Source organism: Cebidichthys violaceus, unplaced genomic scaffold (assembly GCF_023349555.1).
Source record: "Cebidichthys violaceus isolate CVI_PGR_0920_01 unplaced genomic scaffold, fCebVio1.0.p SCAF_1, whole genome shotgun sequence".
Lineage (NCBI taxonomy): Eukaryota > Metazoa > Chordata > Actinopteri > Perciformes > Stichaeidae > Cebidichthys > Cebidichthys violaceus.
In genome coordinates, this window is record NW_027176262.1 from 18,686,698 (window position 1) to 18,701,603 (window position 14,906).

Consider the following 14,906-nt stretch of genomic DNA (forward strand, 5'->3'; position numbering starts at 1 on the left):
AAAAAAAAAATAAAAAATTGTTGGTATGGTGTGTATCCCAACAGGTAAAAAAGGCAGTGCCAAGAACGGGGCTTGGCGTCCGGGAAATCCTGTGCTGGGTTAGGCGTCGGTGAAGCCCAGCAGGGCTCGCTGCTCTTCTTCCGTCGGCCCTCCTCCATCCAGTGTAAACAGGCCGCCGACGCGCGCCCAGAAATAGACCACACGCACCTGGCACACAGCACGCTTTTCCACTGGTAGATCTCTCTCTCCTGACATTGGACAGTCGCTGCTAAGACCACAAATCCGGTTTTATAGAATTTGCTGAAAGCAGCATGATATGTGCTCTTGTGTGAGCTGAGGGAGGTATATCCCCATCAGCAAAGGATTACAGGAGAGTTGTTTAAAGGGCAGTTCACCCCAAATTAAAAAAGACTTTCTCGTTGCGAGTTTCATCACATCTCACATCTTCGACCACTTATCCGGGATCGGGTCGTGGGGGCAACAGCTCCAGCAGGGGACCCCAAACTTCCCTTTCCCGGGCCACATCAGCCAGCTCTGACTGGGGGATCCCGAGGCGCTCCCAGGCCAGTTTGCAGATATAGTCCCTCCACCTGGTCCTGGGCCTCCCTCGGGGTCTCCTCCCAGCTGGTCGTGCCTGGAACACCTCCCTAGGGAGGCGCCCAGGTGGCATCCTTACCAGATGCCCGAACCACCTCAACTGGCTCCTTTCCACGCAAAGGAGCAGCGGCTCTACTCCGAGTCCCTCATGGATAACCAAACTTCTCACCCTATCTCTAAGGGAGATGCCAGCCACCCTCCTGAGGAAACCCATTTCGGTCGCTTGCGAGTTTCATGTAGGAACTATTTTCTTTCTACCGAACCCGCTCACCGAATCACCGCGCAGAGGGAGGTAAGATGTGAGCGTTAACAGCGTCCTCCTTGGCCAAGCTGTAACGTTAGCTAGCCGACTATAGATGCACATCTCCTTCTGCACAGTGATATCGTTAGCAAGTGTAGTTCTTCAGAAAGAAAATAGTTCCTTCATTAACTACTTTTATGGATTGTATAATTCAACTAAATGGCACAAGCCAAGTACCATCTAGTTCCATTATACTGGAGAGAATGCAGACATCTCTACAGCCAATAGCTCAGAAACTAGGCAACTCACACCAAAACAATCTAGATTGATAAATGGAACTACACGTAAGAGAAAAACTATGTTCTTTTGATTTGGGGTGAACTGTCTCTTTAAAAAGAAGAGTAATGTAGGAGGTGTTGCAGTTACACGTTCACAAACCCCAAAGAATGCCTAACACTAACAAAATAAAACATTTCATTCATGTTTTCATGTATTGAATAAGACAAAACTGCTGATGATCACATCTACATTACGCTATAGGTGTGTTTGGACTCATTTCGTAAAATGTTCACTGCGCTTGCATGCACCGACAAGTGCAACACACACACACACACACACACACACACACACATCCCTTCACAACACAGTGCTCTGACAAGTGGAAACACCGCATGTGGTTTTATTTTGCTCACAGAAATCTTCCACTCTGACGTGATAATTTAACAACGTTTATTTCAAATTGTTAAAATATGTACAAATGCAAATTTCAAATGGTAAGTGCACTATAAAGTTTTGGGTTGTTTCTTGAGTTGTGCAAAAAGCATCACACTTCAGATGAGTAAAAAAAATAGCCCCTACTTTACTATGAAAAACAAACAGCAAACGTGTGTATTGAGTCTCAACGGCTTTCCTAAAACCGACACCACAGCCACATCCCCCTGACCCTCACCCTCTAGAGACAACAAGCTGTAAATCCTGAGAGGGACAAAAAAACACGGCGTCATCACTCTTACACCCCCTGATATTACTCATGTTCTTTGACAGCATGGGAGGCTTCATAAGGACAAACTGGCATTACAGCTATGAGGACAAAAAAAAGCATTGTACAAGTCACGTGAGCTTAAAAAACAAACAAAGAGTAAAACTGACAGACGGTTCGTGTGAAACGCTGCTCTGTTGGCTGAAGGCTCCAGCCTCTCAGTCAGAGGGAGTTTCCCCAGGTCGGACTGTCCCCGCGGCTGTCTGCTGTCGGCGCAACTCTCTCCAAAAACACCTGTGGCGTTATCGTCCAGGAAAAACCCCAACAACCACCGCTGTTTTCCTCACCCGGGATTTTTAGCACCTTTTAACTGTGACCTCATAAGGAAGATGATATGGAAATAACAAAAGTCCCAGACAATCATCTGTGAAAACGAAAATGTTCTTCCATCAAGGTCATGTTGGTCCTCATGTCCTTTGGCATCCTTTATACACCTTTTTTTAATTTTATAATTATTATTATTTATTAATCATGTTTTTTATCCTTTTTCATGTCAAACTGACTCACTTTTATACACTTCTTTACAGATCTGTCCCTCCAACAAATAAATTAATTCATTTCAAGACAGATATTTTTTTACTACTGCAGGGGATAAGTATATACACATAGAAAATGATATCTTTAATATCGAAATGAAGAAGTCCACGGTGTGATGTGTGTGATCAAGGTAGAGTTTTTGCAGGAGGAATGGTGGTGACCGCGAAGATGTCGACTTCAAATATTTTGTTCCACATTATTCTCGTCCCCTTTACCTCCGTCACATGCTCCCCTCCGTGCTCTTGAACACATCTCAGAGTGTGTTTGAGGGGCGGCCAGAGCAGTGTGCCGTGCCATATTTTTAGCTACACTTGCAGGATTTCACGATCATATTGGACAGCTGCTCCACCTGAAGGTGAAAAATCAACAGTAATGTGATTAATCATTGGCTTAAGTGTTGCTTTCACAGAAAATGTTCTGTAAACATTTCACCCCAGAATGACAGTTACTTGGCCGCGGCATAGATACCTTGTGTTGCCTGCCCACGTAGTAGAGGATTGGCAGTGGCTCCAGTGTCTGGGGAACACAGCAGGGCTGGGCAGAGGCTCCTGGGTTGTGATGCTTGTACAGGGCCAAAATCTGTTAACAATTATATGAGGGGAAAGACATGAAAACAGAGAACTCGGCTCAGAATTCAGCAACACGAGGTGAAAGCAGCTTTAACAGACTTGGATTTACGGGTTTGAGTTGCGAGAGTGCTTTTTGCTATTATTCACAAAGTGTTGCTTCTTGAACAGTCTTTGTAAATGTAATTTAAAAAGGTGTTACATTTGATATTCAGTGCAAAAATATAGCAGCAAACAGCTATTATCCATTTAAAGATATAGAGTAATGTCGACCTGAGCAGATAAAAGAAGTCCCTCTCCCTCTGAGTGTGTTGTAATCCAAGTTTCTCTTTGCTTTGTTTACTGTATATAGCCGGGCAGAACACATTGGCTAGCTCATGGATGCAGCTCTGCTCTAATACGGCGGTTACAGGTGATAACGCTGTCCTGGCGTATACGGTGTTGTCGCAGAAGTTTAGCACACACCCTCTGGTTCCCTCTCAGGAAAACATAGCCAGTCAGCTGCGAGCACTGTTAGCCATGTTAAAAGCCATTGTGTGACAATGGAAATACTCCCAATCTCGTATTTAGCACCTTCAATGTTTGGAAACAAAAACATTTCTTGATTCTTTGATACAACATTTTATGGTAATCCATTCATTAGTTGTCGAGATATTTCAGTCTGGACCAAAGTGGTTTTGATATCAAAGTCCATCCATTCATTATTTTCCACTTATTCGGGGGCTGGGTAGCAAGGGCAGCAGGCTTGGCAGGGTATTCTATACGTCAATCTCCCCAGCAACGTTTTCCAGCTCTAACTGGGGAACCCCGAGGTGTTCCCAGAACAGACAAGATATATAATCTCTCCTGAATGTTTTGGGTGTATCCCGGGGCCTTTAATCAGTTGGACGTGCCTGGAAAACCTCTAAGTAAGCCATCCATTAGGGATCCTGATCAGATGCCCGAACTACCTCAGCTGGACCCTTTTGACATGAAGGAGCAGTCGCTCTACTCCGAGGTCAACAGTTAAAGTGCTATATTATTTGTATTGGGCCTGCAACTAATGATAACTGTCATGAACATTCATTTGTCATTAATTAGTATGTCATTAGTATGTTATTTCTGGGATTAATTGATTAATTATATAGTCTATAAAATGTCAGAAAATTGTGACAAAATGCCTTTTAAATGTTTTGTGGGGGTTTTGTCTGACCAACAGCAGAAAAATCTCACATTTGAGAAGCTGGAACCACTGAATGTTTGACTGAAATGTTTAATCAATTATTAGAATTATTAATTTTCTGTTGACCAACTAATTGATGATCAGTTCACCAGTAATTTAAACCCCCAAACAAGCCGTAACTCTAACACAGACTTCACCACTTGATGTGTTCCACATTGGTGGGTGAATCAAAACAGTCCTTTAGTTGCCAGAGGGGCAGAAACTCTTTGAGGTCTTTGGGTCTGAGTTGCCAAACTTTATATGACTGTGTCTCTTTCAGCTATGTAAGCGGATGCGCTACAGTGAGGTGTTGCCCCATACCTGAGAATATTTGTTTTCAGCATTCCAGATGTAGGTGCAGGACCCCATGCAGTAATTGGCATTGTAGCCCGTTGGCTTATGTATCCACTTCCAGCCCAGATCTTTCCTGAAGTCGATGTACAAGCTCCGCACGCAGCAGGTCTCCGTCTGGCTGCATAAGAGAAAACGTGGGAACCATCTTTAGGGAAATAGTATGATGATACGGCTTAAAGATATTTGCTGTAGAAGGTACATTTTCAGATAGTATTTCTTCAGGGAGTACAGTTAGTGACAGTGTGGGCTCCATGGTAGCTCTGACAGCTTGGAGTGGCGTAGTAGCCGCAGGGGGCGGGGCTTAGTGAAGGGTCAATTGCTGCTGAGGGCCAGGCCATCTGCCTTGCACGGCCTTTTGTGTCAGTGGAATGAGGGGGACATTGTAAAGTGCTTCATCCTACTGTAACTAGCCTAAAATAACAGAACAACATGATATTTGCAGGATCGCTTACGCCGTGCAGGTTTCCTTTGTCTCCGTGGAGCGTTTTTTGCGTGAGGTGAGGTGGCTGCTGCTGTTCTGAGGGATGGACATGGTCAGGATGTAGGGTGGTTGCTTTCTCATCATTTCTAAAATTCCTTTGTCTCCCCTACCAGTCTCGGTCCCAGAGATGGTAAAGCTGAAGCTACTGTCGACAACTGTCTGGCCGCATTCACAGAACTGCCGAAGTTGGAAACCATTCTCATCATCTGGTGAGACAAAAATATACAACAGTGGGATATTTGAAACTGGTTGGTTACTTTATCTGTGAAGGTAAATATCATCTGGAAATTACACGAGATTGCACCAAACTAAACAACTGGACAGAGGTCATAGTGGTACCAGGTCAATAAACAAAGCGTGTTTATCTCACCGGTCCCTTTGAGCCAGTTCTGCAGAGTCTCAGTGACATCGAAGGACAGCCATTTGTCTCTCCAATCGTTGGTGACGAAGCGGGAAGCGAGGTAGCGGGGCGACGTCCCCAGACCCTGGTACAGCTCCACCCGCTGCTCAGTAGCTATCGTGGTATGCTTGATGAGCATCCGTAGCTCGGCGCTGGTCAGCAGGCGGTAATCTCCCACACTTTTCCGTATCTCTGAGATGTTGAAGAACATCGGGGTACTTTTGGAGGCCTTGGTGGACCCTGTGTCGTTTTTTGCTGTGGGGATATATGAAACAAATACTTCATAGGAGATTTCGCAAAAAATATTTTGGACAAACAAGTTCAGGCAAGAATTCATCTCGAGTTTTAGGATGCATAAAGGCACAATATGCCATCATGTTAGAGAGAAAACTGGAAAACACATAAGTAACTGGGCCTGTCATGTAATTTAAAGTCTCAAACAAATCTTATGCACAAAGAAGGGGCCCTAATTTGAATGTGAAATGTAATTCACATAAATTCACACACATACACAAGTTCTTTTCTCGAATCTGCCACTTAGATAGATATTCAAGGAGTGTACAGCACCTGGTTTGCGGCATGAAAAACACAAACAATAGCTAACATGAACTATTCTTTGACGCCACCCGCATATATGACAAGATAGCAGCGTTATTTTTGACAGACTCGCAGAGTTTCAGCAGTTTTCTCGAATTTTACGAATTTTTGTCCTGCCGTTAGTTTGTAGTTTTGTTTTTTTATATATATATAACCAATGACTGAATTTAGATTGTAGGAATCCAGTAGTAGAGTTGAAATGATCAGGTCAGGAATTACATATTGCACCTTTAAGCTACGAATATTTTTTCTGCATTACACTAAATTCATTTACTTTATTATATTTGCACACTGTGCTGCAAAATGTTTGTTACTCTGCTCTTCATAAACAAACTTCATAATTCCGCACAAACACCAATAAAATGGAAAAGCCAAACTCACAGTGGTACTCACTAATCTTAACTGCAGCCAAATATTCATCTATTCCAGCTGCTGTAAAGTTCTCCATAGAGAGCGTTTTGTTTTCTTACAGTATTCCTGCCCATATTTGCAACTTGTATTCCCCGAGCCGGCCCGCATCGTGACAGCGGGAACATTCCCCCTGCAGAGGCTGATGGAAAACAGAGCCAAGCTACTGAAGGCTTTAACGCCATAAATCTACCAGCGTTACATTACAAAAGGATTAAGTTGGACGGGGACATGCAAAGATAAGCGGAGGATGGGAGGGAAGAGGATCGAGAGTGAAATGCCATGTAAAAACAGAGAGTGAGAGAAGGTGTATAAGAGGGGGGGGGTGTAAAAGAAAAACAGCAAAGTGAAGAATGCACTCATATGAATATAACTCACAGTTGTGAAGGGGTGGAAGGGTGTGAGCGGGTGTGAGGGGGTGCAGAGAAATTGGAGATGTGTATCAGTGGAGCCTGGGACCTGGCGCAGGCCCAAACCTTCCACTCTGCCTCAGCCTGCCAAAGCCGGGATTCTCTCCACTCAAAGTCCGGGAATTACTCTTTGACAGGAGCAAGAACGCAGCCTGTACCGGGATCCGCCGTGTCACGGCCGCCTGTTGTATCACTTACACAATATCACCATCTGTGTTGTTGCTTAGCTGGTGAGGCCAAAGTGAAACTGAAAAAGAGAGAGCTGTCGTGTGCTGGTAAGGGGGAAATGAGATGACATTCTACCGGCCCCACCCAGAGCAAAAGTCAAATGTTGGGTTGCGGGCGTTCAAATTGAAACCCAGAGCGTCACAGCAGCATGTGAAGAGAGAGGCGAACTGGCATTGATGTACCAAGCGACGTTAAGATAAGGGAAATTCACCGTCTCCGGCTAGTGAAACCGAGATAAATGCGTGACGGGTTGGAGAAGTGTTTACTGAACAGGAAATTAAGTCACTTCCCCTAAGAAGCACATTGGCTGCAGCTTCATCCTCATTTCTACTTTGCAATCAAGTCCCTGTCAATAAACTGCTCCATCTGATCAACAGAATTTCTGAACCAGGCCTCGCTCTGCCAGGTAGGGGTAAAGACAGCACGCTGGCCTGCGCACTAACATGGGTGTGGGGGGGGATTTGTGTGTTGAATCAGGGCCTATCCGCAGGTAAGCCGGTGGACAGCTGTTGTGACAGGCAGGGAGACAGCTCTGTAATTACCAGTGGGAGGAACCAGATTCCAGCAACAAGCTAAATACCTGCCTCCTCCATATATATACGCTGGGCTCCACCCTTCCACAGCCCACTCGTCAATGTCTAGTTTCCCCCACCTCGCCCTGTTTCTACGCACGCCGTCCCGCCACCCCATTGCCACTCTTCTTCATTGTAGGGCTGCATTTACTCTCGAATATAACGAATACTCGGTGAACTCATTTCCGTGCAAAGTGGCCACTTTCCAAACGGGGGGGGGGAGTGTTCTCTCTGTTAACGAGCACAATTGGGAGAGGTGAACTTGTGTGGGCCTTCAACGATGTGACTGATAATTAACCGAAGGGAATCCAGCCTAATCCGCCACGCAATTACCACGACGGAGGCTAAAACTATTAAATTCTAAAACGCACACAAATATGCATCCCCGTAGGCTGTTTAGGGGAATCAGGAAAGTGTGAGTCGTCCACTGAAAAAGAACCACAAATTGAGGTGACGAATAGGATTTGTTAATGAATATATGAAAAATAAAAACTTTTTTGAAATGGCTTTGCTCACACACAGTCGTCTCTCTTCAACTCACAGAAGCTGGATTGTCGCCTACACCCTCCTGTGTGTGTTGTTTTTTTTAAATAATTGCAAAACACTTCTCGCTGGGCCTGCACACGTTCACTCGCCCACTTGGCTCTCCCAATGTGTTTTTTTAAGGAGCTGTGCTGAGGGTTAGGACGGTGGATGGGTGTTCTCTGGCATTCCACAGAGGTAGGAAACACATGCTCCCCATGGGCACCGCTTGCACCGGACCTGAGTCACTCGAGATCTCAGTGGCCATCGGCCTTGCCTTCCTTCCTGCCAAGCTGCCCCGTCACAAACACGCTGCAAACACACTGATAATAAGCTCAGGAAACACAAGGAGAGAGAGAGAGAGAGAGAGAGAGAGAGAGAGAGAGAGAGAGAGAGAGAGAGAGAGAGAGAGAGAGAGAGAGACGGGTAATCATGGGCAGAGAGATATGGGAATGAAGTGGAAAAAGGTCAGGGAGAAAGAGATATGATGGAGGACAAGTGACAGGATAAGCAAAGGAGAACCCGATGCTCAAATTACAGGAAACCCCCAAATCCCTGAGGAACAGAGAGAGGGAGAGAGAGAGAGGGAGAGAAAGAGAGAGAGAGAGAGAGTGAAGGGGTGCATGCATTTCATGTCTTCTCTCATCTCATTTTCCCTTGATTCTCTCCTGTTTTTTTTTTTTTGGGTTCCATCTAAGCATAACAAAACTCAAGCCCCTTTAAGTTCCTTTCTTCTACGTTTGGCCTGCACACTCCTGAGCATAGTCCATCCACTCAAGTCTTCCTTTTGAAGTGGTGGATAAAAGAGGGATAGTGTGAATGCCTGCCTGATAGGGTGAGGAGTATAGACATGTAGAGAACAATGGAGCAAAGAAACCAAACTCGAAAAGAAGAAAGAAGTGTGTTTATCATCACGGTTTGGGAGTCATTGCTCGATTACAGCCAAAAACCATTTGGCTGAACAAACAGCGCATGTGAGCTAGCCAAACAAACAGCGCTATTAAAGCAGTAAAAATGCCACAGATACCAGGAAAAGCAACACGGAGCGTCAGATCAGATGCAACACACGGTCCTGCTAACTGGTAGCGCCTGTGATCTCTGAACTCCTGAAGATGTTGGGTGGAGATCAGATGGGGGTACACATGTTGGAGGGAATTTATTGAAGAGACCGGAGCTGACCCCAGCCCACGGGCGAATGCTGATTAATTTGGGCTGTAGCCGCTAAATCAGTATATGCCAGCACCTGCATTAAGGTTTAAATATATGCAGAATTGCAACCCAGTAGCCACCAATGAATGTTTGCGTTGAATGTTTCTGCAAACCACTGGATGAGTTGAATGACGGGGTTTTCTGAACCAAAAAAAACCCATTTCTACACATTTCATAACAGACTTGTTTTGCGCTAGCAGAAACACACGTGACGTAACGAAACAACCGTAACAACATTACCGAACATACAAGCAACAAGTGTAACAGGGTTACGTAACAAGCGGAAAGTCAACGTTTTGTTTTGGTTTCACACGGGGCAGCAACAGCGGTCTACTGGGTAAAAGTCCTGTGTTTGACCAAATCACCAGCCCTCCAATCCGCCCTCAGTGGACTTTTTTGCTTTTTTGTTACTACTTATTACTGGTTATTCATACCAAGCAACTTTCAATAACGGTCACTCAATATATACTACATCTCTTGTTCTGTGAGTCACAAGAACGTACAATGCCAAAAAAAAATTCCTGCCAACTGAGCTGTGAGTTGTTGTGGGCCAACGAAATGTGAAATATCGACTTTGAGCGACAAAACGCCTCAGACCGTCTTTTGGTTTGGTTTGAAGATCTGAAGAACAACCATTTTTCAAAATCGAAATGATCTTCTCCAGGATCGTTGCTTCCATGTGTGTGTGTGTGTGTGTGTGTGTGTGTGTGTGTGTGTGTGTGTGTGTGTGTGTGTGTGTGTGTGTGTGTGTCTTAAGAAGTGCCTGTAAATGTAGGAGCATAAATCACAGCCGTTCTATTACTTGACATTCTTGCTGCAGTTAAGCCATCAGCAGTTCCCCCTCATTCTTGACAATGACATGTGATGACTGATGTATCTGGTACTCACCGGTCATGTTGAACTTGTGCAGCACTTTGGCGAAGTACTCCTCCTCCTCCTGCTCCGTGGAGATGTCCGTATGGACCTTGGTCTGCTGCTCCTTCAGCATCTCCTTGGTGCTGTTGTAGAGGGACAGCAAGGTGGTCGGGATCTCCTCCTCGTCTCCCGCCTGGTCTGCCTCGGGCTCTTTCGGCAAGCGCAGTTTGCTGAGGATCTGGCTCCTGATGGCCTCGATGCGCTTCTTCTTCACCATCTCCAGGTCCAGCGTCTTACAGGTGGACATGCCGCTCACGTTGCCCACCGCGTACACAGCCACGAGCGCCAGGAACGCCAGCTTCATGGTGCCGACCGTTTGCGACCGTTTGCACACTTTGGTTCTCAGCGAATCCTCCCTCACCTTTTCTCTCGCCGCTTGCCTCCAGGGATGCTTAGAGAAGCGGTGAATCACTCGGTGGGGAGGTGTGAGTGACGCGAGGTGTTTACACACCAGCAGAACAAATAAAGCAGTGTGGAGAGTCCGCAAAGTTCCGGACTACTGGTGCCACCGCTGTCGCTGTTGCTGTAAAAAAACGAAACACTTGTGTCTTCTTTGAGTGGATGGATGGAGAGAATCTCCCAGTGGGCGGACAGACGTCTAGTGACGAGCCAGCCCTCTGACTCAGCCACACAGGTAACGCGATGACGTCCCAGACGCTGAAATGAAGCCCGGAGCGGAGCTGTCAAATGCTATGAGAGCCCCAGCCCAGTCAAACGTGCACACAGACAGCAACACCCAAAAACTCAGAAGACCCTCAACGAGTCCACAACAATCCACCAACCCTCTGAATCCTTACTTGAGTATTTTAAACCTCCACGTGTCGGCCCAGTCTCCTTTTTACATGTCCTCAGGGAGCAGCAGAGTGAATGTGAAGGGAGCCGTGTAACACTCAGCAAAATGAACGGTTCTGGCAGAGCTCAACGTACTTAATATCGGAGTCTGAGGCGTTTCAGCTGACACTGCTTCCTGTCCTCCTTGACCCACAAGGTTTCTTCACAGAGCTCTCAGGGCTGCCCGGCACATGGACGCGATGTCAAGTAGGCCCTCTCTAAATGTCGTGAAGGAAGGGAAAATGGCAACGATTACCTCCTGTGCTTGAAGTGAACAAAAAAAACACGGCCTATTTTGAAGTTTGATCCGATGACCCCAGCGGCTTAAGAGTCGACCCCGGAGCTGATCAAATATCGTCGGCACAGGGAACGAAAATCTAACCCAGTATTTTGAAATCTCACTGACTTACTCTAGACCAGTTCACAAACCGATGCAGTCAAGCCATCAAGAAATGTCCCCGCAGGACAAAAAGGAACATCTGATAAACTTGTGTCGCTCTCCCGCTCTGACTACCTCTTTTTTTCTTTTTTTTAGCAATAACAGCATGTGATCTGTGCACAGCTGCAGTTCACCAGAAAATGCTTTCAACGCCTCCGACTCATGCCTACTTCACACACACACACACACACACACACACACACACTCACGCAGGGCAGCTGTAACTGTGTCTTCATTCTCAAACACAATAATGTGATTTCGGTGTATCAAGCATGAGCAGCTCAAGCACGCTGTAACCGAACACTGTCCTCTCGTAAAGGAAAGTTTGACACACCTTCTCTTTAACTGAGCGTACCATCCACAGACACAGCAGCAGCAATCGAGTTCCTTAACACTGTCCTGAGAGTCTATCCATCCATCGGTGTCGCCTCCTTTTATGCCCTGTGCAGCTCCTTCACACCTTCCCCCTTGAGTCTCCTCTGACACGACTCCCCTACTCGCACCTCTATTTAACTCCCCGTCTCTCTCTCTCTCTCTCTCTCTCCCTGTGCGCTCCCTCTCTCTCTCCTGGTGCTTGTCAGAGCTTGCTGGTGACAAAGTGATTTGTGGGAGCTCAGCTAACTTTTCTCTTGCACTCCCTCGCTCTGCCTCTCTCTCTCTCTCTCTCTCTAACTCTTCTTTTTTTTTTTTCTGGTTCCTGTTACTCGTCTAATAGAGCGAGTTGCTCTCCGCCCAGGAAATGAGGGTAACGGCCTCAGTGTAAAACATCTGCTGCTCAACAGAGCTCTGCCTGCCTTCTGTCCACATCAAGAAGCCAGGAGCCGAACACCCTGAATGACTGACTTTAGAGGGACCGGCTCCCTCACATTCTCTGGCCTGTCTGCCACCGGCCGACCGTGTCAACAGGCCCTGCATGGCACCGGTGTCCCGCCAACTGACCGCCACATTTACCTGGTGGCTGTGAAGGCGGGCAGGTCTGCCAGGCCCAGGGATCTGAGCCACTTGGGGCCGGCGTGTCTAAAAGTAGAAGGGTGAATTTGAAGGGATGGAGATGCCAACAGGGCTGGACCGTGCGGCGCACTGACTTACGTCTGGGTGCTTTTTTAGAGGTTGGATTGTGTATTTTCAAAAGGAAGTCTAGACTAAAACAACCTGGGGATGGTTTTAATGCTTTTGTTTCTGTCTGAGGGAGGGTTCAACAGGGAAGTACAGATAGTAGATGGACATAGTATTCAGGCTTTGGTATTTTTTTTTTCTTTTAGGTTTTGCCCAAAAGTGTTTCCCCAGGTTGTTTATTGTCTTCCATTCACAGTTATGAAGAATGAGCTATTCATCAAACACTGGCAACAAATGGTGACATTTAGCAAAGGGAAACTCAAGGCAGAAATCCCCTAAAATACCAGCAATGATAATAACAATACAAGACGATCGCTCAAACAAAGACACTGACAGTGTGTCCCACAGAGCCAACAGCACTGTGTCTCTGATTACCATTAATTATACCGGGGCGAGACTAATATGAGTGAGGCTTTCAACCGTCAACAACTATTTACTCTAACTTGTGTGTTGGTCTGTGGGCGCTTTGGTGGGTTCGTGCTGCCGCCTGGTGGCCAAAGATGGTGCATCATTTGAAAGAGCACTGATGAGCTCAACTTTGGGAGTTGACGTCAACTTCAAACCTGACATATTTAGTCTTTTTTTTTCTGATCCACACTTGTGGTCTTTTCTCACAAAATAATTGTGCATTACAAACGTACACAACTATTATAACAGTATTGAGGTAGAGAAAGAAATTACACAACTTCCTTCTGTATCAATTTTTGTGAGCGATAAAATAACTAGGGCTGCTCCCTCTTAGTCGATTAGTTGACTAATCGGTCGATTTGGTCTTAGTCAACCAACATTCCTTAAGTCGTTTTTATATCTTTGGCAAACAAGACTTAAAGTGGTGCTTTTGTGTGATTCTTTGTGGAGAAACAAGGAGGCAACCTCTGGTTCTGAAAACTGAATCCAATGAGGAAGTGCCTTAAACTTGCATTCTCTCCACTGGCCAGCAGGGGGCGCCTCCTCGGGTCGCAAAAAGAAGTCAGATTGTATAGAAGTCTGTGAGAAAAAGACTCCACTTCTCTCTTGATTTATTACCTCAGTGAACATTGTGAACACTCTAGTTTCAAGTCTTCTTCAATACAGCATGATGTTAATTTAGTAAATTATGATTAGAGTCAAATGGATGATAAAGCAGAGTATGCTTTAGGGCGGGGCTACCTTGTGATTGACAGGTCGCTACCAGAGCTGTATATATGGCGTCTCTACCACTGCGTCACTCCTCAGCAGTCCAAATATGGTTACTATATTTACGTTCACTGGTCTAACAGATCTGTCAATCAAATTAACTCATCGATCAGTGGACAAAATCGTATCAGTGTTAGTCGACCAAGAATGTCTTTGGTCGAGGACGGCCTTAAAAAGTAACAGCAGCACATTCTCCCATACACCCAGTGGTTTTGCTTTGGTTATTAACATAGCAGGGATGTATTTGAAACCTGAAGATAACAAGCATTTCCTCTTTCGCTCCTTTAACCAGAGATGCATCTTGGGAAAAAAATGAAGGGCCTTTAAGTATCAGACCAAGAGAGTATGATAAAAGAGGAAGCCACTGAACACACACGTGTTGCAAATAGATAAAGCCTGATTCAAAACCACCTATTTTCTCTGCTCTCCGGTGGTTTTCTAACGTACTGCAACGGGCCGCTAAAGACAACAACCTACATGCCTCACTGACCCCTTTAAACTGACACACCTCGCCAGTCTGCCATGGGCCATTTCACTTCCACCCACAAGGCCCTCGATGCCAGCACCTCAAGGTGTCTGAGTGTCTCCAGAGCACAACGCGGTCCGCTTTCCCATCATTCGCCGTGAGGTCCTAAATGATATCTTGTGTGATTCTGCAGAGGATCCCATAGAGCTGTGACAAAGCCCAAAGTCTCTGGGCCAGACGAGCCAAGGGAGGGACGCTATATTCACAGTCAACAGAGAGAACAGAACAGTCTCATGCAACCACATCAGAGTTGGTCATGTCTGTGGCAGAGTGACACGATGCTGCAGCTTCTTTCAACAGCGGTGTGAGGCTCTCTCTGGAACTTTGTATTTGATAACAGCTCATATATTAATGGACAAGCACACAATGTGTTCCTTTTTCAGTACATTTGCAGCAGTGGAAGACGCAAGAAAAGGGATATTTTACTCAAGTAAAAGTGGCAAAAAAGCAACATAAAAATACAAAGATTTTCACCAAATGTTCCAGGTAACAGGACTACAGGGATCAGAGGCTCAAAAGCACACAAAAAACAGCAACTTGG

The 14,906-nt window shown here is 45.8% G+C and overlaps 1 protein-coding gene across 3 annotated transcripts; it reads right to left on the reverse strand.

The window, feature by feature from the left end:
• Positions 1–1,552: 1,552 nt before the first annotated feature.
• tgfb1a (transforming growth factor, beta 1a) lies at positions 1,553–12,232 on the reverse strand. Of its 3 annotated transcripts, XM_068713421.1 has the most exons (7): positions 11,882–12,228; positions 10,251–11,326; positions 5,387–5,671; positions 4,988–5,222; positions 4,503–4,653; positions 2,883–2,993; positions 1,553–2,763 (listed from the first exon to the last, which is right to left on the reverse strand). In XM_068713421.1, the coding sequence occupies exons 2-7, from the start codon at positions 10,579–10,581 to the stop codon at positions 2,716–2,718; spliced, it is 1,161 nt and encodes a 386-aa protein (XP_068569522.1). In that variant the 5' UTR covers positions 10,582–11,326; positions 11,882–12,228; the 3' UTR covers positions 1,553–2,715. The 3 variants fall into 3 exon arrangements, 2 of the variants coding, with proteins under 2 accessions (XP_068569522.1, XP_068569511.1); XM_068713410.1 differs by having other exon boundaries at positions 10,251–12,228; XR_011103323.1 differs by lacking the exon at positions 1,553–2,763 and having other exon boundaries at positions 2,908–2,993; positions 4,988–5,052; positions 5,127–5,222; positions 10,251–12,232.
• Between the last annotated feature and the right edge of the window lie 2,674 nt (positions 12,233–14,906).

Bases quoted from the DNA above. Each gene is read 5' to 3' on its own strand.
- tgfb1a (XM_068713421.1), bottom strand. From the start codon at position 10,581: ATGAAGCTGGCGTTCCTGGCGCTCGTGGCTGTGTACGCGGTGGGCAAC. The intron at 5,223-5,386 runs GTGAGATAAACA...TTGTCTCACCAG, and splicing joins GAACTGGCTCAAAGGGACCG to ATGATGAGAATGGTTTCCAA. The intron at 2,764-2,882 runs GTATCTATGCCG...TTTCACCTTCAG, and splicing joins ACGTGGGCAGGCAACACAAG to GTGGAGCAGCTGTCCAATAT.